At 40.9% G+C, this 24,184-nt stretch overlaps 1 protein-coding gene across 1 annotated transcript; it reads left to right on the forward strand.

Moving 5' to 3' along the window:
* Window positions 1-9,733: 9,733 nt before the first annotated feature.
* On the forward strand, window positions 9,734-22,191 carry LOC121848541 (rho GTPase-activating protein 20-like). Its single transcript, XM_042333114.1, has 4 exons — window positions 9,734-9,918; window positions 13,173-13,343; window positions 20,631-20,780; window positions 22,188-22,191. The coding sequence occupies exons 1-4, from the start codon at window positions 9,734-9,736 to the stop codon at window positions 22,189-22,191; spliced, it is 510 nt and encodes a 169-aa protein (XP_042189048.1).
* Window positions 22,192-24,184: the final 1,993 nt, after the last annotated feature.

Genomic DNA, 24,184 nt, shown 5'->3' on the forward strand with positions numbered 1-24,184 from the left:
GGGGACGAGGAGGAAACCAGACCCGGAAGAACAAAGGTCTGCTGTGTTTCGCCCACAAAATACAGTTAATCCACTTGACAATATACTTTGCAAAGCAATTTGAGACATCTCGATGACTTGATAAGACGCTATATCAAATGCAAGAATTATTTTACACACACTCATTCACACACATATACACTTACACACACTCCTGTGGAATTGTACCCTAGAATGAGATAGTGTTTTCGGAAAACATGGGAGGGGGAGAGAAAATCAGGACAATTGTAACTCCTGTAAGTATTAGACTACAAAAGCTGAAAAAAAACTTGCTGTGAGTTTAAGATAGTAATATTCATCTTTAAGCTTCACACAGGTTCTATGATCTCCAACTCATTGCCAACCTCTTTCACCAGATATTCATCACACATCCGTTAAATAAAGACAGTTAGGTACCAAGAGGAAATAATGAACCTGTACAAGCCCAGTGCAAGCATTGTATACTATTTACAATACCTGAGTTTTGCTCGATACGTTGTCCCTGACACACAACAACTTGCACTTATAATAATAAGAAGAATAATAATCCTTGCATTTGATATAGCACTTTTCACGTTTTCTCGATGTCTCAAAGCGCTTCACAGAATAATAATAAACCTTGCATTTGATATAGCACTTTTCATGTTGGGAGGACGTCCCAAAGCGCTTCACAGAACACACTGTAAAGTGAATTGACTGTATATTTGTGGGCGAACGTGGCAGCCAATTGTGCACAGCAGTGACCCACAAACAGTCGTGGATTGAAAATGACCAATTTATTGTTGTTTTGTTTTGGAGGGATTATTATTAGGCTCTGTGTGGAGTAAGGAAACTTGCCCAAGGTTTCGCCCTCTGCCTGGAATTGAACTCAGGTCTCTCGCTTGCAAAGCGAGTGCTCTAACCACTGAGCTCCAGGACTCCACAAATCATATAGTGCCCTCCACGCAGGATAGGGTCTCGAAGTGCTTAAACTCAGTACTGTTTGTGGAGGTAGATTAGCAGCACTTTGCTATCATCACTCCCACCTGCTGCATGCGTGTCATCTTTGCTGCCTGTAGGTGGGCGTCCTTCCAAAGTGTGAAGGGGATTTTATTTTGCTGCAAATTTTCCCTTTGTGGATTTTTGTGGCAAGTGCTATGATGACAGTGCCTCTCCACCAGCTACACTGCACAGTGCTCTCTATAAGAGTAGTCTACTAAGTATGACATGTGCACAATGAACACCCTAATCAACTGTCTACAATATAAGGAGACAAGGTAGGGTATTATTCAAAGTGGAAGTTTTCTTTACTGTATCTTATATAGGATAAACAGATTATTTACTTATTTAACGAAAATATAAGGGTCAATTTTACAGTATTTCTTAAGTAAGAAATCCTCATAGGTGTACCTTTGATAATTGAAAGTCCATCATTTTGATCTTGAGAGAATCCCTCCCTAAAAATGGATCAATTTTGTAATTAAGAAATACCATTAAGAAATATCACAAAATGAATCCCTAATTGGAGTCCTGTAACTCAGTGGTTAGAGCACTCCCCTCGTAAGCGAGAGTCCTGGGTTCTATTCCCGGCAGGGTGAAATGTTGGGCAAGTTTCCTTACTCCACATGCCTCTACCAATAAGTAGAAACTGGTTGTTAGTTCATTGGTGGATCACTTTTCCGGGGGTAATAATTTCTTTAAAAAAAATAATAAAGTGGTCCCTTCAATCCACGCCTGTTTGTGGGACACTGCAATTGGTTGCCACGTTTCGCCCACAAAATATACAGTCAATTCACTTTACAGTATATTCTGTGAAGGACTTACCAATGATGTGATAAGGCGCTATATCAAATGCAAGATTTATTATTATTAATATATAAGCTTTTATATAATCAAAGAAAGTAACCAACCATTATAAAGTTTGCACATTTCGACTAATCCAATGAATATTAGAAAATATATGGAAGATTTTTAAAAAGTAATAACCTGGAACAAAGACCTGTTGTGTATGTTGCATTGTATTAATGTGATTCTTCTATCTAGTTTACATGCCATGATTGGGAATGGGGTAACAACAAGTTAAGCCTCTGAGACCTGGCAAGTATCAAGCCCGGTCTAAAGGGATGATTGATTCTCTCTTTCTGTTGCTGAGGCTGTAAGTTCCTAAATGAAATAAGTTTTGAGTGTTTCCACTCAATTCCTGTTGTGAGAGCGCCATAGGACAACCGGAAGGGAACTCACTCAGACAAAGCCACGGCTGGTCCGGGAAATGAAAGCCCTACTCACCACTTCAGTGCAATAGAGGGGACTCTTCTGAGTCTTGAGTGAATGTAAAACTGGGATCCATTTGTGAAATATTGGGAATGTGGTTTTGAAGTGTAGATAACTTCAGTGCCTACATGGAGCTTTAACATGTGCTGGTCATTAAAAATAGCAGTCATTTTCACTAAATCTTTATTGTGTGAAATTCCATTTCAAAGGTTTAACAACAATAACTTGCATTTATATAGCGCCCCATCATGTGTGGTAGTTTCTGGCTCAAAGTGCTTAACTGTGGTGGAGCTTGACGCTGAGTTGGGTGGCGGGGGGTGGGGGTGTGCGCTTTTCATGTCTTCTCGACGTCTCAAAGCACTTCACAGAATAGACTGTAAAATGAATTGACTGTATATTTGTGGGCGAAACGCGGCAGCCAATTGCGCACAACAGTGTCCCACAAACAGTCGTGGATTGAAAATGACCATTTTATTATTGTTTTGTTTTGGAGGGATTATTATTAGGCGTGTGGAGTAAGGAAACTTGCCCAAGGTTTCGCCGTGCCTGGAATTGAGCCCAGGTGTCTCGCTTGCAAGGCAAGTGCTCTAACCACTGAGCTACAGGACTCCACAAGCTCGCTAGCATGGAAAATGACAGACTGGGTTTGAAAGTGAATCTGTATGTTACTATCGCCAAGTTGTATTTTCCAATAGGGGATAACTTCACCTCTGTTGTTTCTGATAGTGGATTAAAACCCACCAGCTGTACCAATCACGAGGAGGTGGATCACATCAATGCAAATAACAAGTTATTTTTGTCTGTTGTGAAAGGTTAGCGACACCTGCGCAAATTGTCACATTTGACCCGGGTCATTGCATGGGAGTAAACTATGTCTTGCCATGTTGGGAAGCTTGTGGTGAGTTGACAGTACTAGAGGGGGTGGAGGAAAGTGTGGTGCACCAACAGAGGAGGCACAGAGCTGAAGCTCAGAATAAATGGCCTAGATTTGTCATAGAAGGTGAATGTAAAGCAATTCAGGCTTAGCCATGCCAGTTCATAACATCTGATGCAGAGGAATCCACAGTTACTCTGACTGACCGGTGGACTCAGTTGGTAGCACTCTCGCCTCTGAGTTAGAAGGTTGTAGGTCAAACCCTGTGTTTTGACCTTGAGTTAGTAGTCTAGGCTGACACTTCAGTGCTATCCTGGGGGTGCATTGCTCAATGTGCTGTCCTTCGGATGAGATTGTAAACAGAGGTCATGCCCGTCCGTTTAGGTTAATGGTGGCCAACCCATGGCCTGTGGGCCGGAAGTGGCCTGTGGGACTGTCAAGAAGTGGCTTGCCGAACATTTGCACTAGTCTGAGCAAGTCTGTTTTAAATCAATCTTGTGTTTCCAGTTTTTTTTTTGTTGAATATTTCTTGATTTAAGGCATTAATCAAGAAATATTCAATCAAGAAAATTAATGTTATTGCCAGACCAAAAAGGTTGGTCACTACTAATTTTGATGGATATTAATCTTTGAATTTGAATCAGCACTTATGATGTCATAATACCTCAATATACTTCACAGAGTTTTCTAAAAACTGTAGTGACTGTGCATTTGTAGGTAAATTTGTAGGTAAATATGATTTGCACACTGCATAAGTTGAATGATCATTTTTTTCTGCAGGTTTATTGGCCAGAGCACTGGAGAAATTGCCTTTTTAAAATAATATCATACAAATAGCACTTCAGTTTAACATCTCATCCGAAGGTCGGCAGCTTTGACAATGTAGCACTTCAATTATTATTAATAATAATCCTTGTATCTAATGTAGCGCCTTGACATCAAGAGGACCTCTCAAAGCATTTCACAGGATATACTGGGAAGTAGTGTGAGTTTTGTAGGTGATTTGGCTGTGTTAACTACAACTGTGTTTCTTCAGGTATAAGCAAGTGGAGGGTATTCCTACTTCACCCCATCCTCTGCTCACCTAACCTCCCTGCAGAGAGATTGCACACACAAAATTCAGGAAAACAGAAACTGTTTCTGTGAACTCTCGGTAGCTGGAAGTGTAGACTCTTTATGAAGGGAAAGGGTTTCCATGCATGTCAGATTCCTTTCTGATCAAAACCACAATCAAGATTAACAAACGTGAGAGAATTACAGAAATATTTAATCCCCAGATATCAGGAAGCAATAACTTACTACAAATGACTGGATAATTTCCAAGTTTTCTTTTCATACAATCAGTCTGGAGTTTCAAGCTGCTATTTGTTTTTTTCTGCGTAAGTTTAAAAGAAAACAAATGGTATTTTGATGAACTAATGCTTCGTTCATTATGGACAAAGCGATGTATCAGAGCCCTGAGTCGCATTGTGCCATTGTATCCCCTGACCCAGACTATGCAGCCTCTATGGGCAGCACTTACATAAATTGTTTCATTAGAGAAAAGCTTCTGCTTAATGAAGTAAGAAAACATTTTATTGCAAGCAATCTGAATCCACCGCTGTAACAGCGTCAAGTGATAGAGCAATATCTCTGCTCACAAAGGAACTTTCCTCAATAATACATTTTGCGGGAGTTCAATGAAGGCAAAGATCGCTTTTTGTTAACCAAATAAAGAGGAATTTAACTGCTCCGAGACACCATCCGGAGTGAGGAGGTTTACATGGGAATATACGAACAGGAGGAGGCCGTTCAGCTCTTCGAGCCTGATCCGCCATTTAATTAGATCATGACTGATCTGTACCTCAACTAATCCTTTCAATTTCCCGCTTTCTCCCCATATCCCTTGATACCCTGACCTACCAAAAATCTATCAACCTCACTCTTGAAGGCGTGGATGGATTCAGCATCCACAGCCTTTTGGGGGAGAGAATTCCAGATGTCTACCACCCTTTGAGTGAAAAAATGCTTCCTGATTTCACTCTTAATTGGTCTGGTTCTAAGTTTTAAATTATGCCCCTTTGTTTTGGATTCCCCCACCAGAGGAAATGGCTTCTCTGTATCTATCCTATCAAATCCTTTTACCATCTTAAACACCTCAATCAAATCACCCCTCAACCTTCTAAACTCAAGGGAACACAATCCAAGTTTACGCAGTCTTTCCTCGTAACGTAACCCTTTAAGGCCCAGTAACATTCTGGTGAACCTGCACTACACCCCCTCCAGGGCCAATATATCTTTCCTGAACAAAACACAAAATACTGCAGATGCTGGAATCCAAAACAAAAACAGAGAGAGCTGGGAAAACTCAGCAGATCAGGCAGCATCTATGGAGAAAGGAAAGTGAGTCAACGTTTCGGGTCCATGACCCTTCATCAGAACTGGTTTGTTTCCTATATCTTTCTTGAGGTGTGGTGCCCAAAGCTGAACGCAGTCTCCAGATGGGGTCTGACCAACGCTCTATACAGCTGGATCATCACTTCTCCCCTTTGTATTACAGGTCCCTTGAGATAAAGGCCAACATTTGATTCACCTTTTTGATTACTTTTTGCCCCTTGAAAGTAGTTTTTAGTGATTTGTGGATATGGACACCAACATCCTTTGCTCCTCCACAGTTCTTTGTCTCTCCCCATTAAGAAAATATTCTGCTTTTATCTTTTTTCGGTCCATAGTGAATGATCTCACACTTCCCTACATTGAACTCCATAAATTATAGAAACAAGTTGTTGTTTCCTGTATCTTTCCTGAGGTCTGGTGCCCAAAGCTGAACGCAGTCTCCAGATGGGATCTGACCAATGCTCAGAGCCCATCTTATGTTTATGTTTAACCAGCTAGAACTTCAAGCAATTCAGCGAGATCACTAGTGGCTTTGATTGAATATGTTATATAACATGCCAACGTTATTACAGTCAGCCCCTTTGTGAAAAGATGGTTTGGTATAGCCGGCTGCATGGATTCAGTGCCAAGTATGTGCCAGAGTGAATGGGTCATGAATGCTGGGGCAGTGCACACTTGGCATTGTATACCCTTCCCCCTTCTTCCCTTTGCCATTACAGTCTCAGTGGGCAACTGGCTGTAGCTGTGTGAACAAGTGCTTGGTCTCACATCAGATGGTGACAATCTTATTTGCCCAGATAATGTCCAGGCAATGGCTTGCACTAATACAGCAACTTGATGCAATGTGATGCCCCCACTGCCCAGTCCTAAGTAGTATATATATATGTATAAATAATTTATAGGCAAATCCGGCACCATTGTAATGAAAGCAAAAACGGGAGGGGAAGGCTGACCGAAAACACGGTCAAAGAGGTAGGTCTTGAGGCAGACTTTGAAAGAGGTTAGGGAGAGAGCGAGTCAGAGGGACTCTGGGATAGACTGAAAGCCCAAGAGAAAGAAATACATGAGGGATAAAGCTATAGAAGGGTATAGAAGAGAGGAATAAAAAAATGGGTGCTTGTATAGAGTATAAACAATTTTATGGACTGTTTGAGCTAAATGGCCTGCTTCTCTGCCATATCACTCAATTTAAGTAAATAACCCACCAATTTGTAATTAAATTTTGCCCACACATGTACATCACTACAGTTGACAGCAATTACCAATGAGCCAGCTACTTTGAGATGTTTCGCTGCTAACTTGAATGCAAAGATTATTGCTTCTTTTTATTCCAAACGTTTATCATTCTGAGGAAAGAAAGTCTTTTTGATATTTCTTCAACATTTACTTTGCATTGATCTCCATTTATATCCCCTATTTTCTCTTTAGTTTAAAGCAGTAGCCTGTGTTAATCTTATCTAAGTCATTAAATACTGTATTTTGTGTACTTAAGTTTCAGGTATTTGGGTGGCTTGTGTATATATAGTACATATGAAATTCCAAGTCTGATGTCAACCAATGTAAGATAGTCTATCAAGTGCTTTTAGATGACAGCATTATGAGGCGCTATTTCAAATGCAAGTATTATTATTGTTGTTATATTAATTTCCTCCTTTGGTTGATCTTCCTTAAACCAAAGGAAGTTTAGTTGAAGCTCTTACATAATCGCCCCCCTCTTCATGTTCTGAGGTTGAATAAATGCTTTCTTTCTAGAGTAAAACAAATTGTCACTGTCTGTATGTAGCCAAGCTTTCAAATGTGCAGCCGTTCCTTTGTGCCTCCTTCCCATTAAAAGAGTTCCTTCTAACAACTCTTAACAAAGCATCTGTCATTGTTTCTTCAAAATGGAACAATTTTCAAAAAAATTGGGTTTGATTCCCAGCAGGGTGACACCTTGGGTAAGTTTCCTTACTCCACACGCCTGATAATAATCCCTCAAGAAAAAAAACAATAATAAATTGGTCACTTGAATCCATGACTGTTTGTGGGACACTGCTGTGTGCAATTGGCTGCCGCGTTTCACCCACAAATATACAATCAATTCACTTTACAGTATATTCTGTGAAGCGCTTTGAGACGTCTAGAAGATGTGAAAAGTGCTATATCAAATGCAAGGATTATTATTGAACAAATTATGAATTCATTTCTGGCGTGTTTGGATGAGTTGCCTTGAAATCCTTGCTGTGAAAGGTTATTGGTTACAGTAAGCCGCACAGACACACACCTACCATAGGAAACAGGATACAAGTCTAGGGTTTATCAGAGGAAATGCTATATGCAAATCTCTTGATGCTTTTAGGATAGCTTAAAGTTGCTGATTAGGGGGCACTTTTATATTTAGAATGCAAAAATGGAAAACAACGACAAGATTATATTTGTATAGCGCCTTTTAAGTCGGGAGGACATCCTAAGGTGCTGGACAGAGTACAGCATTTCAGACCCGAGCTGGGGTCATGGGAGGAGAAGGGAGGGGAGGGGAAGGGGGGTGACCGATGCCATGGTCAAAAAGGAGGGTCTTGAGGCGGGACTTGAAGGAGGCTAAGGAGAGGGCAAGGCGGAGTGACTGGGGGATGGAATTCCAGAGGTTGGGGGAAGAGTGGCTGAAGGCTCTCCCGCCAATGGTGGGGCAGGTGGGTCGGGGGACGTGGAGCAGGCCAGAGCCGGCTGAACGGAGGGGAGCAGACGGGTTGGTATGTGGTTAGGAGGTCGCAGAGGTACGTTCGGGCGAGGCCATGGGGGGCTTTGTATGTGAGGACCAGGATTTTGAACTGGATCCTCTGAAGGATAGGGAGCCAATGGAGTCGGGCGAGAATGGGGGAGATGGGGGTCATGGAGTTTGGTGCGGGAGAGGACACGGGCTGCAGAGTTCTGGATTATCTGCAGCCTGTGGAGGGAGGAGTTGGGAAGGCCGACAAGCAGGGAGTTTGCATAGTCGAGCCTGGAGCTGATGAAGGCATGAACAAGAGTTTCAGTGGCCTGAGGGGTGAGGTAGTGGTGGAGTCGGGTGATGTTAACAGAGGTGAGGGAAGGCAGAGAGGGTCATGGCTTGGATATGGGGAAGAAAAGACAGTTGAGGTTTGAATAAGACACCGAGGTTCCTGACTGGCTTCGTGAGTTGTAGTGTGCAACCATGGAGGTTGATGCTGCCAGAGCCTGAGGTGCTGAGGCGCTGGCGTGAGCCCATCAGGAGGGCCTCAGTCTTGTTCACATTCAACTGTAGGAAATTTACCCTCATCCAGGACTTGATGTCTGACAGGAAGTCTGTCAGGACAGCAGTGGTCCTGGAGTTGAGGCTGGAGGCAGAGAGATAGAGTTGGGTGTCATCTGCATACATATGGAAGTTGACCCCATGTCTGTGGATGATGTCACCAAGGAGGAGCATGTAGATATTGAAGAGGAGAGGGCCAAGGACAGAGCCCTGGGGGACACCAGACGTGACAGTGCGGGGGCTGGAGGAGAAACCATTAGAGGCAACAAAGTGGAGATGGTGAGAGAGATAGGAATTGAACCAGGCAAGGACAGGTCTGCGAAGATTAAGTAAGGAGGAGAGGCGGTGTATGAGGATGGAGTGGTCGACAGTGTCGAAGGCGGCAGAGAGGTCGAGGAGGACAAGGAGGCAGAGGGAACCCTGATCACAGATGTTCAGAATGTCATCAGTAACTTTGACCAGAGCTGTTTCCGTGCTATGGGCAGCGCGGAAACCGGTTTGGAGGGGTTCAAAGACAACCTTAAAAAGAATGGACTTGATTGGTTTAGCGATATTGTGCCATTTGGCATTCTGATTAACAAATCTATTACTGCTGCACTAAATAATGTTTGTGGTACTCATTTCAAATGGCACTCTTTTAAAAAAAACTAAGCCCCCTCTAGCCTTAACCACCCGCCACCTATGGCAGCAATTTGTTTTTCTTCTCAAGCACCTTCAGTGGAGTCAGGACATTTGAGGAGGGGATGTTGATGTGAGGCTGTATTTGACCTATAACCTAAAGCTGGGAAGTGATACCCTGTACATTCAAGCAAGCAGACCCCACATTGCAGCTCAGTCAGCCACACCTGAACTTAGATTTTTTTATATTTTCCCTTTGGGTTATGTTCCTGAGGAATGGAAACCTTATTAACACACGTATGAGAATGTTTATTAATATACTTCAAAAGGGAGCATGCTGAGTGGAAGAAATGACTTTCAGCAAACCACAGGAAGTCCTCGCTTCAGGTATAACCTTCTACAGTGAACTTAGTGTGTCTCAGGGGGAGGAACCAGTGTCTCAGGAGAGCGGGGCAGTGTCTCGGGGCGAGGGGCCAGTGTCTCCGGGGCATGAGCCAGCATCTGAGGGCGAGGAGCAGTGTCTCAAGCTCCTGAGGCAAGTCACAACACCAGCGACACTATTTGCAGGACAGAAGCAGAAAATGTTCCGAGCAAGAACATTTATCAACATTTTCAAGTGCACAAAGAGGATTTGCTTTAAAGTATGGAAACTTTTGGCACAAGTAGCTGTTGAAGCTGAGACCTTAGCAACGTTCAAAAGGAATTTGGATACACAGTTGAAGAGGAATATATATAGTTGAGAAAAGAGGAGGGAATTGGGTTCAGAGTGTTGGTGTTAGCTCCAGTTGGAAAGCTACTCATTGAAGGTGGACTCAAAGAGCTGAATTGCCCTCCATTTGTGCTGTGATTTCTGTAGCGCTGTAACATGCAGGTGCCTAACTCCTGTAATGTGATATGGCTTTGACTTGTGGAGCAAAGTGTTTCAACAGGGTTATTCTGTTTATGCAGAGGAAAATGGAGTTTGTACTGTAACGTATTTAGGAAATAACATTATGGAATGTAGTATTCCCATAATGTTATTGTGGGTCTATTCAAAAAGAGAAGGGAGTTTCTCCTGATGTCCTGGCCAACAATCTCCCAAATAAAATTGATCACTCACTCCCTGTCTGTTTGTGGGATATTGCTGTGCGCAAGCAGTTAATCCACTTTACAGTATGTCCTGTGAAGCGCTTTGAGACGTCTTGACAATATGATAAGGCACTTTATTAAATACAAGGATTATTATTATTAATTCTTTCGTAGACATGCAAAGGGAGGTTTGCACTCTGCAGTGCTGAGTAACCCTGTCTATCAGAAGACCACAGCAGCAAAGTGTTTCATCAGGTTAATCTGTTTATGCAGAGGAAAGTGGGTGGTCTCGCAGAACTGATGTCACAACTCTCTGGGAAATTCTCTCCACTACCCCCACGCTTGAGGGGAATCAGTCACATAAATATTCAAACACACAAAGGAAAAATAATTGTAGTCAAAAGAGTTTTCATTCTGTATCGTTGTAAGAGATACAAGAAGGCATCAGAGGCACAGTTAGCAGGTCAGAGCTACACATTATGTTTATAACCAGGAAGTGACATAGTTGATAACACACAGATCACTGGCAAGTATCTCACTGCAGAGCTGTAACCACAAGTAAACTACAGTGAAGCAAAAGAGGCAAAGCCTCCACTTGGCCTAATTGTAGACCAATAGCAGAATTTCACATTGATACTTCCTCTTTCAGTTTGAAGGGGAAGGGGTTTGCAAACCAATGTTTGTTTGGATTATGAAGCAAAAGTCGAAGGGCCCTCGGTCATTCGCATTGCCAGGACCTTGCACCCAACTGATGCAAAGGTGCATTGCAGCAAGGTTGATTTTGGAATGTTTTCATGGGTGACAGATGTCCCCCTGGAAACATATCCAAGAGACCACACTCCAAGCATCTCCTACCTCAAACTGTTCCTGTGGTCAGGCCAACCCACACCATACCTCACTGAGACTCAGACCTCCTTCTACATAAATCAGCTTTACCTTTCTCTATCGCAAGAAAAAAATAAACAGAACCTATCTTATACAAGATAAGAAGATTAGTTGGGAATGAAGAAGGCCCTTTAGCCCATATGATCTCATCCTTCCAGAACACCTCCCCCAAACATCCTCCCATCATAGATTCAAGCTGTTTCTTAAATACGTCAGACCAATATGTTTGTTCCTACCACCCTTCATGACAACATGTTTGAATTACCGTTTAAAGAACCTGTTTTTTTAACCCGACAACCTGCTTCAATTACCCTGTTATTAATTACCCCGTTTAAAGAAATACTTTCTGGTGTCTGACTCTGAACTTGCCCTTCACAATCCTGAAACAGTGACCTCTTGTTGCCTTGGCTTAACTTCAGAGTTTACTTTCTCTAATCATTTTCAGATCTTATGTACTTTTATAAGAGAACCACTGAGATATTGCATACATACGTTAAATTAACTCACAGGATTGCATTGCCCACAAATGTCACCAACAAAGTGAAGAACTGATCCAATGATAAGAGTAGGCAACATAGCTCCTTGCAGTGCAAAGAGGGGGAAAACCCTAATAGTAAGAGTAAGAGGAAAACCTTCAGTGTACAGAGTCCAGTGCATTCAATTTCCATATATATTTTTGGATCAGGATTTGTGCTGAATGTGTGCAAGTTGAAATCCAGGCCATGAGCTGCAAGATAAGTTAACAGTTGGACACTATTTGTCCCATTTGAGCTCACCACCCTCATATAACACCGACTCCCACGCAAACAAAACTTATGTTAATGAAGTATCTGCAGTTTTCAAGAAGCTGAAGTGAGATCAGCCCAATACTCTGTGGTAAATTACAAGCACATTTTTCTACAAATTCCAGAGTCATATAGAATTCTTCCTTTTCTCCTCTGATTGTATCTTCTCCAACCCTCTCAACCCCACTTTTAATTAATATGGATTTTTTTGCTAAGATTTTATGTTAGAAAATCATGAATAATAATAATAATCCTTACATTTGATATTGTGTAGTACCTTTCACATCAGGAGGATATTCCAAAGCACTTCACAGGATTTACTGTGGAGTGGAATGATTGCATCCAAGTACCCTATGTCAAATTTCTCTTCACTAGGATCATAGCAAGGATGAGAGGATGTAGTTACTAATAATAATCCTTGCATTTAATATAGCAAATTATCATGTCATTGAGATGTCTCAAAGCACTTCACAGAATATACTGTAAAGTGGATTGACCTGGTATTTTGTGGGCAAAAACAATTTTATATAGTTCACATGGGTAGCGTTTCGGAGCGCTAAATAGCGTAGCTTCTCTGTTCTTGAATGGTCACAAATGGTTCCTGAAGCTCAGTCCATTTGAAAGAGAAAGGCAAAAACGTTTGAGAAAAATACTATCAAAGGGTTTTTGGAAAGAGCAGAGGAATCGGATTAGAGGTGATGGTCCCAGTGGGGTAGCTGGCACCAGCACAGACACAATTGGCTGAATGGCCTCCTTCTGTGCTGTAAACCTTTGATGAATGGATAATTTAAGTGTGAGTGGTGCATTGCTATGTGTTTGGAGCAATAGTATAGTCATCTACAAATAATGGAAGGGGCTTTTGTGGAAGTAATATATATCAGATTCTGTCACTCTTGGCATGATGTCTATAACTATGTGCAATATGCTGGAGATGTCATTTGTTCACATCCTAACCAGAGCACCTTAGCTGAAATCTATTGTATTTCTATGCATCTGTATTTTTGTTACTCAAGGTTTTTTAGTGCGTAATTCCATTTCTGGTCTCTTACAGGGAGAATGGATTCTCAGCTGTATCTTTGGACCAATGTCCTTTTGTATTGGGACTGGCCAATCAGAATTCGGAGCTGATCATGGAGGACTGCGTGCAGCTGACAGTGGGAATGAAGACTAAGGAGAGACACCTCTTCCTCTTCAGTGACATGTTGGTCATTGCAAAGTCAAAGTGCGTACTTTTCCTTTCAACTTTCCAGAACGTTCTGCTGTCCTGCCTCGCTTTTGTCGCCTTGTGTGCAGGATTGACAAATGAGCTCTGATAATGAGAATCCTGTGGGCACCAATTGTGGTTCCTGAATTGTGGGTGAATTTGAATGAGGTGGAAATATACGAACTGAATAAGTATTTTGGTTGAGAACCATGGTCGAGGTTATAGGAATCGACTAGAGTAGATAATAATAATAATCCTTGAATTTCCATTTGATGCAGCACTTTGTATCACGTTATTAAGATACAATACAACATTACATTTGTACAGCGCCTTTCATGTTGGGAGGACATCGGTCGAAGAGGAGGGTCTTGAAGGAGACAAGAGAGGGAGAGAGGCAAAGGGAATGTGGGATGGAGTTCAAAGGGATGGGTGCAGCGAGGCTGAAGGCCCGACCACCAATGGTGGAGCAGGCCAGTTGAGCGGAGGGAAAGGACAGGTTGTTATGGTGTTAGCAGGTCACAGAGGTAGGAATGTGGAGGATTGTGGAGATGCCTCAAAGTACTTCACAGAATATACTGTAAAAAGAATTGGCTGTATAATTTGTGGGTGAAATGAATATCCATCTCCTGTGATTGGAGCAAGCAAGGCTTCAATAGGTAGATGAGGGAGATCAATAAAAATTGGAGCTCTTGCTTGGCTGCCTTAGAGAATCAGGGAGAGTCCAATGCAGAGCTTTCCTCCAGAGAGCGATGAGGCAGAGGTTTGCATAGTAAGTGGAAGTAATGGGCTGATGGACGAAGTCTAATTCATGTCTAATTCCAAACCTAGGACTGAGCATCGTTGCTCATTCTCATTCTCAAATTCAATCTCCACCTATTCAATTTACCTCTGATTGATTTTGCTTTGGTTATTCAATCCACAACTGTTTGTGGGACACTGCTGTACGCAATTGGATGCTGGGTTTTGCCCACAAAATACTCAGTCAATTCACTTTATAATATATTCCATGAAGCACTTTGAGACGGCTCAATGACATAAGGCGCTTTATCAAATGAAGGATTATTATTATTTTGCTGTCAAAAATCCATTCAATTTACTCTTGAAGCTGTACATAGAATTCACTTTCTTATGAATGTGAACACCATATGTGCTCAGATATCACTGTGAGTCAGATCTCTATTTGGTAGCAACAAATTAAAGCACTGCAATAATCTGCTGACCGCCGCTGAATGTTTGGAAAGATTTATGTCATATTTTCACATCCATTTCAATCTGTGTTTCTATCATCATTATCAGCCTTGAATGTAAAGCTCCCGAACAGTCAGTTAAGATTTTTCAGACGACTGAGTAATTTCACCAAACTCAGTTATTGTAGAAGAGAACGCTTTGAGATGACTGTTAATTGCTTCACAGTTGGAGGGAGTTTTTAGGATGACAAAACAGAACTTTTCCTGTTTTTACCTTAACATGGGTGGGGGGTGACACTGAAGGAGATCTGAATGCATGGTTTCAGTTCAGTGCAGTGCCAACTGGCAGAGAAATCTTTCTAACCTCAATGCAAGGAATTGAACAGATTAATATAGAATGAGTCAATGTAGTGTATTGGTTAGAGCACTCGCCTTGCAAACAAGAGGACCTGGGTTCGACTCCGGGCAGGACGAAACCTTAGGCAAGTCTTTTTACTCCATACTCCCCTAGCAGTAAGTAGGAACCTAGTTGTTAGTCGATTGGCGGGTTGCTTTCCAGGGATAGTAATCTCTCCAAAAAATAAAATAATAATAATAATTTGGCCACTCAATCCAAGATTGTTTGTGGGACAATGCTGTGAACTGGCTGCCGTGTTTTGCCCACAAAATATATTCTGTGAAACGCTTTGAAACATCTCAACAATGTGATACAGAGCTATATCAAATGCAAGGATTGTTATTTTTATAATGTACCTTAGATATTTCTGTTTAAACAGCGATTACTAAAAATGAAAATGTTCCTGTTACTTGTTTGAAATTGGATTTCCTAGGAACAAGAAAATTGCTATATTTAGCCATTGTAAAAGGTAAATGTATGAATAATCCTGACACTGCTAGAGTGCTTTATCATATTGTCAAAGTGCTTCACATGACTTTTATTATGAAACCCTGTAAGTGTAAGTAAACATGGCAGTGAATGTGCATGCAGTAATAATGACCTACAAACAACCACAAGGCGAGAGTTTTACAAGGTGGGACATGTTGACACCGAGATAGACTATAGTATGGAGACTTTTACTTCAACAATGTTTTATTTTTTATGTGTCAGGTTTCAAAGAAAGCATTGAATGTGAGGACGTTTTGGTGTTCACTCGTTTTTTTGGATCTTTATCCGGATGACTAATTTATCTGTTTTATTAAATTATAGTGCCTTGTTCGAGGAACTTACAATAAGAAAACTGCCAGGTATGAAATAAAATAATATTAATTCTTGCATTTGATATAGCGCCTTTTACTTCAGGAAGAAGTCTTCAAGCCTTTCACAGGGTTTATTATAAAGTGCAGTGACTGTGTATTTTGTAGGCGAGCGAGAGAGCCAATTTGCCCGCAGGCTTAAAATGAATAACCAATTTTATCTAGGGGATTGTTGGCCAGGACACTGGGAGAAATTCCCTTCTCTTTTAATAATAATAATAATCCTTGCATTTGATATAGCGCTTTTCACGTCGGGAGGACATCCCAAAGCGCTTCACAGAACACATTGTAAAGTGAATTGACTGTATATTTGTGGGCGAACGCGGCAGCCAATTGCGCACAGCAATGTCTCACAAACAGTCGTAGATTGAAAATGACCAACTTATTATTGTTTTGGGTTTTGGAGGGATTATCATTAGGCGTGTGGAGTAAGGAAACTTGCCCAAGGTTTCGCCCTGCCTGGAATTGAACTCAGGTCTCTCGCTTGCAAAGCGAGTGCTCTAACCACTGAGCTACAGGACTCAAAAAGTGTCATGGGATGTTTGACATCCAGCTGAACAGGCAGACAGATTCTTGATTTAATGTTCATCTGAAAAAGAGCAACGCACCCGCAGCACTGCATTGAAGTGACAGCGTGAACTGTGAGTCTCAAATTCCCAACGTGGAACCCACAATCTTCTGCTTCAGAGATGAGATTGCTACCACTGAGCCAGGCTGACACTGTCATAAAAGCAATGGTTCACTATTCCTTGGGAACATGTGCTGGTGTGAAAAGATTGCTCAACACTGCCATATTTATTCAGCTCCATTTTTGGTCTGTAGCCAATAATAGCATAATCCGGTGACCTGAGCAACAATCCCCCATATAAAATTGATCATTCATTTCATAGCTGTTTGTGGAACATTGCTCTGTGCAAATTGGTTGCTGCATTCACCTACATAATACTCAGTCACACCACTTTACAGTACATCCTGTGAAGTGGTATGAGATGTCTTGACAACATGATAAGGCAAATGCAAGGATGATTATTATTATTATTGCAATAAATCCTGTGAAAGGCATTAAAACATTCTCCTGATGTGAAAGAGGGGTTATCAAATGCAAGGATTATTATTTATGCTCCAACCAGGGACTTCTCAGTGTCAGAGATCCAGCCGGGAAAGGCAGAGACCATTAGTTAAGATCTTGATCACCAGAAACAGAAACACCTCCAATCGAACAGAGGCAATAAATATACTCACCAAGAAAACTGCAGTTATGGTCTTACTGAAAACAGAATTTAAAATATTCTCAGTACACCTACAATATTGAATTACATACAATTACATAGAATGATACAGAATAGGAAAAAGGCATTTGGCTCAAAGAGCCAGTGAATATACTTCATGTTGTATTATCATTATTGTAGCAAAGGTTACATGAATTGTTGCAACAACTCGCCTCCTCCTGCCCACTACAGCAACAACGGTGTCAAAAGTACTGGTAATGTCGTAGGGATGGTCGTGACTCACTCAGCCGCCCTCCCAGCTGGGGGAGACTGGGGGACATTTAAAGCACTGAAAATACCACGCAAAATAATTTGCATTGTGACGCAGCTGCTCCCACAGATAACCACATCAAACCTGTCAAGCTAACAATGTACAAGGCAGTCTGTCCATCAGATCAATGATAACTTCTCTCTCTCACGTTCTCACACACACGCACACACCTGCCCTTACAAATGACGTCAACTTAGCAGGAAAAAAATCTCAAAGGGTCTTTGTGGTGTAACACTTTTATAATGTCACAAAAAAAATCCAACTACTTGTTTTTTTTATTGACAAAAGGTAACATTTACAGATGTAACGGGCAAGCAGACCGGGCTAATTCTTTCAGATAAGGCGAGTTGCTGGAAGAGAAGTCAAACTTGCCCTGAAACTCATAGCAATGAGTAAGAATTACTATCACTACAGGAATGAAAATAGCCAGAGTTAGAAATAAACAGCATAATTACGGTAAATCCATCACATATCCATTTTCTGCTGACAGAGTACTGTCTGAACAATAAAATATACCCGTTTGAAATCTTATTCCTAAATGAGTCAAATAATCTGCCTGATGTATATAATTATCCTTAACTTGGGCCAAGAAAAAGAGATACCTGTAAAGATACTGTAATAAAACAGCCCTCTTTAAACCCCATTGTTACTGCCCTATTGTCAGTCCTGTATCCTCTCACTGGCAACCGAAGCATTGGGAAATTGGGAAGTTTAGTTTCTTTACGCTGATTTAAGTTTTAGATTATTGATATTTTCAGTCTCCCACCATAGCGAGGGAAGTCAGAGAAATATTAAGAGGAAGCAACAGCTTGATGCTGGAATGGGAAAAATGGCAGAATAATAAGATCAAACAGACTAAATGACCTTTTTCATCTGAATATTTCTTGCAAACTTATCAGATCTCCAAGACCGTCAGATTATGTGGAACTTGTATTTTGAATTTGCTCGTCACTTATGACAGGCGATGGATGTCTCCTTATGTCTGGCTGCCAATGCATTTTCACCTCACTTTCCAAAGATGGTAAAGTTAAATAGAAACAAAAATGCAGACATTTTACCGGTTACTATATTGGCACAATCGTGTCAAGAAAACTCCCTAAAGTGGCTGAAATAAAACGTTTATACTAACATCCACCTCAATCCAGGACATTTCAGCCATCCAAAGTGTCAATCTTCAAATTTAAGATTGTTCAGAATCTAGAAAAGCTGTGGGAAAATGGTTTCTAGATGAAGACGTTTCTCAATTCTGCCAGACCTGAAATGTTGAGCCTTGACGAGCTTTTCAGCCGGGTAGGAACACAGGTAAATAGATGGATCTTCACTAAGGTGATCCTGGTTTCAGGTGGGTAGATAGGTCAGTAAAAACAGAAAAGTCTCTATATATTTTTTAGAAAATTAGAAAATTAAGAAATAAGAAATAAATAATATTGCTGGGAAATAAAAAGAGATTTAGATCAAGGGAGTTTACAGGAGCGATATCTGATAAAACTCAGTGGTGTATAAGTCAGATCTCGGAGCTGGGATGACAGATGGCAACAGCGATAATGGAGACAGGTGCTTTAGTCAGAATCCGCAAGCTGAATGGAAACAAAGTTATTCACCCAAAAATATTGTTTGAATTTCTCAGACAGCTTCTTTAGCAAACTTCAGATACTAATCCTACGCATTAATTCAGAAGTGTTTTAATGCAAATGCTATTTCTGAAGCTCTCGGGTTTTTTCAGCCTGATATCTCAGACTGTTGATGTCACTAGATGGAGGCTGTCTATAGGTCACCATGATTGCCACCTACTTTGATTTTTCGGATCGTATCTATCTGCCTGAAAGAGCAGAAAACAAGGTATTTATTACTCATAAACTGTCTCATACAGGGTTAACACGGGTGACGTTTCTTTGGAGAGTCTCAATCCCACATATTCCCTGAACTGTTGTTAGCTGAGAGGCAGTTTCATATTTAGTCTGACCAGTGTTAATTAACAGTGTTGTGACTGGCAAATGGTCCGGGGTTAATACTGTCATCAAGTTTCTGGAAGAGAAGTCAAACTTGCACTGAAACTAATAGCAATGAGTAAGAATTATTATCAGTCCAAGCAAACCAACTGTCAGAATTACAATACAAATAAGCAATGTATTTACCGTAATCCAAAACATATTAATCTCGTATAGTCCGAGCAGTAGTCCGAGCTTGCTCAAAGCCTTATTCCTCAAGGACACAAATAAGCTGATGTATTTAATTTTGCTTGTGTTGCACTAAAGAGTTTACAAAAGGTTTGAAAAATTGGTGGTAATTAGTAATGCCTACTATACATTCCTGTTAATAGCAGCCAGCAGTACTCCCTAACCACAACGTTAATGTTATGAGTGAAATGCGTTCTGGGCCACCCCGATAGTTGAGTGGGTGGATTGTATATTTGGTGCTGTTCGGAAGCATACAGTATGGGAAGCTCCTAGGTTTGATCTACGCTCCATAATATGTCGGGGCAGCAGTGAGGCTTCTATCAATGGTTTAGTTTCCCCAAAATAGGAAAAAATGCTGATGTTTGTTGGAATATCCGTGTGTGAAGGTATCAAATAAAGGCAGGATCAGGCTAAGCTGTGAGGCTCTCTATTTGAGTGAAATTTAGGTCGGCCTCTGGTGATTTGTGAATATAATGGGAAAATCTCATTAATATCCGACATCATCGAAGACACCACATGTAATAGATTGGCCTTCAGTACCCTTTCACTGTCCAGACTCACCCATTTGGATCAGAAACCGCAGGATTGCCCATCGAACTCTACCACATTGCGAGTCACCACCTTCTGATGAGGAAGAGGAAGGAAAGAAAGTTGAAGGTAGAAAAGCAAAACAAATTAAATTAAGTTTCTTCATCATTTGGCCTTCAGGGTCTCAGCTCAAATTCAATGTTAGCCCTCATTCAGACTATCATCTTTTGATCAGAGATGTACACAAAAGGCACCTGTGAGATTAGATTGGCTCATGGGGAGAAAAACAGCAATGAAGATTGTTGAGCCAACTGGCCTGTTTCTGTATTGTAACATTATTTGATCATACAGCTCTCTAGTAAGTCTCTGAAACCCTACCCCACCTGAAGGGTGCTATATAATTGGAGGTTGTTGTTGTTGTATTATATTGGAAACAAAGACTGGTTCTTAGGGTTTATAAGGCAAGATCAATCTATTTCATTTTCACTCCTGTTCTCTTCACCTTTGGTAATATTCAGTCATGGTCCTTCACGCAGTTTTCTCAATTTTAAAAAAGGAGTCATTTTAGATGACAGATAAAATTACATGCAAATGATCCAATGCTCTTTCTTCTCTTGTAGATCGGCCTCAAGTTTTCGACTGAAGCGAAGAATAAATATGTGCGAGCTGTGGACGGCCTTGTGCACAGAGGAGATCAGCGAAGTCTGTGTTGACCAAGAGAGATCAATCGTGATCGGTTGGCCCATCATCAACTGTGTCGTCACTTTCAAGTAGGTTGCTTTGTGTGTGAGAAATAGTCTTCAAGAATTGAATTCTCTCTAACACACACATTTTAAATCAATGGGGGTCAATTTTACTGAACTTCCTCAGTTCTGCGGTTGACTTACGAGGCAGCCATTATCCATAACTGTCACGGTTGGTTAATTCTCCCTTCTTGTGTGGTCAGTGTGGCCTTCTGGGTTTTGTTTATTGAGACCCTTCATAATCTCATAATACACTGTGTGTTTTTTCTTTGATGCATAATGAAACTGAATGCAGTTCTGCAACGGATTGCAGAAATTTCCTCAATTCCCTGAATGGTTGACTTAAACGCATTGTACATTTTCCAGGAAGTTAATGATCAGGAACAGGAACTTACACTAACCTTTTTCTCTCCTAACCGAGGAACATTGAAGCTAATTGTAGTTTCCTTCAGCCACCAGTTCTTTGTACACTTCAATGATTTATTTTTTAATACTGTTACTATTTTGATGCATGTTGCTCAGGATCAATAGACACCACAGTCTATATGAACTAAAGTTGGGCTTTCTCAATAAATTGATACATTTGTCCCTTTTGATTGTAGTTCAGCAATATTTTCTGCCAACAGTCATGAAATGAATGATCAATTTTATCTGGGATATTTTTGGTCAGGACACTGGAAGAATCTCCCTTCTCTTTTCAAATCATGCCTTGGGATTTTTAACGTCCACCTGAACAGGCAGACAGGACCTTGGTTTAATGTCACATCTATAGGATAGCACCTCAAAGAATGCAGCACTCCCCCAACACTGCATTGGAGTGTCAGCCTAGACTGTTTGAGTTCAAAGTCCCGATGTGGGACTTGAACCCACAAATTTCTGACTCATAGGGCCTGAAATTCTATGAAAATTAAGTAAATCTAGGACAAAGTGGAATTTCTACCATTGTAACTATTTAAATGCAGAGATTAGAAATACACGAGGGAGAAGGGAATGTAAGAGTATGGGAGGGAGTAAGCAGTGGGTGGAAACTCATGTGTAGTGTAAACACTGACACACACTATTTGGACCTAATGGCCCATTTCCATGTTATACATCCTATGTAAATTACTTTAAAGATTGGCATTGTGAAGGTCACTACATGGCCAGCTCTGACCAAAGGTCAGCTTTCTTACGAGGAGCGTGCTTGCTTGTCTGTAATGTGTTTTTGGACGCAAATGCAGACACGCACCTCTCAAGTACGGCCATGCTTAAAAAGTTAGCTGTACATATTTATTTTGGCAAGCGCAATGAGTGCATCAGAATTGGGAAATTATTCTTAAACTGAAAAATACGGTTATAGGAACTGCATGGATTAAGAATCGAAACTAGGGACAGGATTGAGCAAAGAGGATGTGTTGTAACAACTAAAACCTCTTTGTGTTATGCACATTGTAGATAAACAGTAATGTGGAAATTTTGAGATGTAAAATCACCTTCAGTGCTGAAACGTCCAGGGGAATCTTTCAATGGAGATGTGAAACTTGTGATTCATAACACATATATTGGCTGTATTACTTCCCCAAAATCAGCTGATGATTGTTTCTCATTATATTTCGAATCCAATTTCTACACCATAGATGTCTACTATCAAGCATTGTCTGCATTGGATAAACCATTTTGAGGCGGAAAAATGTGATACAATTACCAGCTATCTTTTTAATCTTTATACAAATGTCTGAAATCCCCATTGAGATTACCTCTTTGTTATTCATTCCAGAGAAGTGTTGTTCTACATACAAACTACCTAAAGCCATTAATAAGATTATAATATTGTAATCACTATTGTATTAGTGATCTATCAGGCTCTATCACTCCCAGCCATTTATTAGTCTTCGTATGAACTGTCAAAACCCATTATGATTATTGGCCTATATCACTGCGAAGTATCTTTTATTCTCTTTATTATCTATCTGAACTACTCAATGATATTATGGCCTTGGAAACACCCCTCCATTATTTTGCATGCAAACTAGCTTAACTCGTGGAGTCCTGTAGCTTAGTGGTTAGAACACTTGCCTCCCAAGCAAGGGGATCTGGATTCAATTCCCGAGAAGGGCAAAACCTTAGATAAGTTTCCTTACTCCACACGCAGTAAGTGTACCTAGCAGTAAGTAGGAAGCCGGTTGTTAGTTAATTGGCGGATCCCTTTTCCAGGGATAATAATCCCTTCAAAAAAAATTATAATAATTTGGTCATTCAATTCACGACTGTTTGTGGGACACTGCTGTGCACAATCGGTTACTGTGTTTCACCAACAAAATATACAGTCAATTCACTTTACAGTATATTCTGTGAAGTGCTTTGAGACGTCTCAAAGACGTGATAAGGCGCTTGTAATGGATCCCCCTGTATAATTCTTACATCTTTTCAAATACCTTAATCAAATCACCTGTTAACCTCCTCTATGTTAAGAACTATAACCTAAATCTACCAAGCCTCTCTTACAGCTAAGGCCCTTCTGTCCAGATGTTAATCTAGTGAACCGTTGCTGGTCTCCCAAGGCTAACATATCTCTTCTTGTAAAGTACGCCTGTGCCTATAGACTTTTTCCTAATGACTTTTGCAGCACACAAGTCCACATGACATTTTTTGCAACGTACCAGTTCCTGTTAATATACATACTGTAGACAAACAACATTAAGGAATCTCTAAATAGTATCCCCCAAGGGTTATTCAAAATTATAGGAAGTGATCTTGGCAGAGTCTACCTACTTGTCTGTTTGAATTCATATACATGTCTGCTAACATTAAATTGTGCGTCAGCAAGTACTTCTTAGAGATTGAAGAATCAGCCACAGTTACTATTCCTCATCACTTCTTATTGATTGATTCTGCACTTGGGGATATGGGTTTGAAGACAATATCAGGCTCAGCATTGATTCCTGCTGAAGCACCCCTTTGTGTGAGATACAAGAAGTGTGTCTCTTCCAAGAAACCATGGTGTGAAATCAATGGTGTTTCATAACGTGTTTGATGTGATCCTTCCCTCCCTCCCTCCCTCCCTCCCTCCCAGCCTTCAGCACAGTGGTAGAGCCTGAGAAAAACCCTGGTACTGAAAGTTGCCCTGATCATGGAGATAAGCATTTGAATGCAGTTAGAGGAGAGTGTAGATGTTGAACGAGGATGGGGTCAGGTTCATCTCTGATGTCTCTATGGGTGAATTACTCTGTCTACTGGCAAGGCACATGCATGAGCGTTTCTTGGGTGAGATAACTGAAGCACATTTCAGCACCAGTGGAACCACACTCCAGCAGTAGATGGAAAAAGTATATTGACGGCCTCCAGGAGAGGGGGGAGAAAATTGGCAGGGAAAGAGACTTCAAAAACTTAAAATGAATAAGGCTCCAGCTCAAAGGAGGTCGCAAGTAAATATGGAACTATTTGTTGGCAAA

This window comes from Callorhinchus milii, unplaced genomic scaffold, assembly GCF_018977255.1.
Source record: "Callorhinchus milii isolate IMCB2004 unplaced genomic scaffold, IMCB_Cmil_1.0 Scaffold3, whole genome shotgun sequence".
NCBI classification, from domain to species: domain Eukaryota; kingdom Metazoa; phylum Chordata; class Chondrichthyes; order Chimaeriformes; family Callorhinchidae; genus Callorhinchus; species Callorhinchus milii.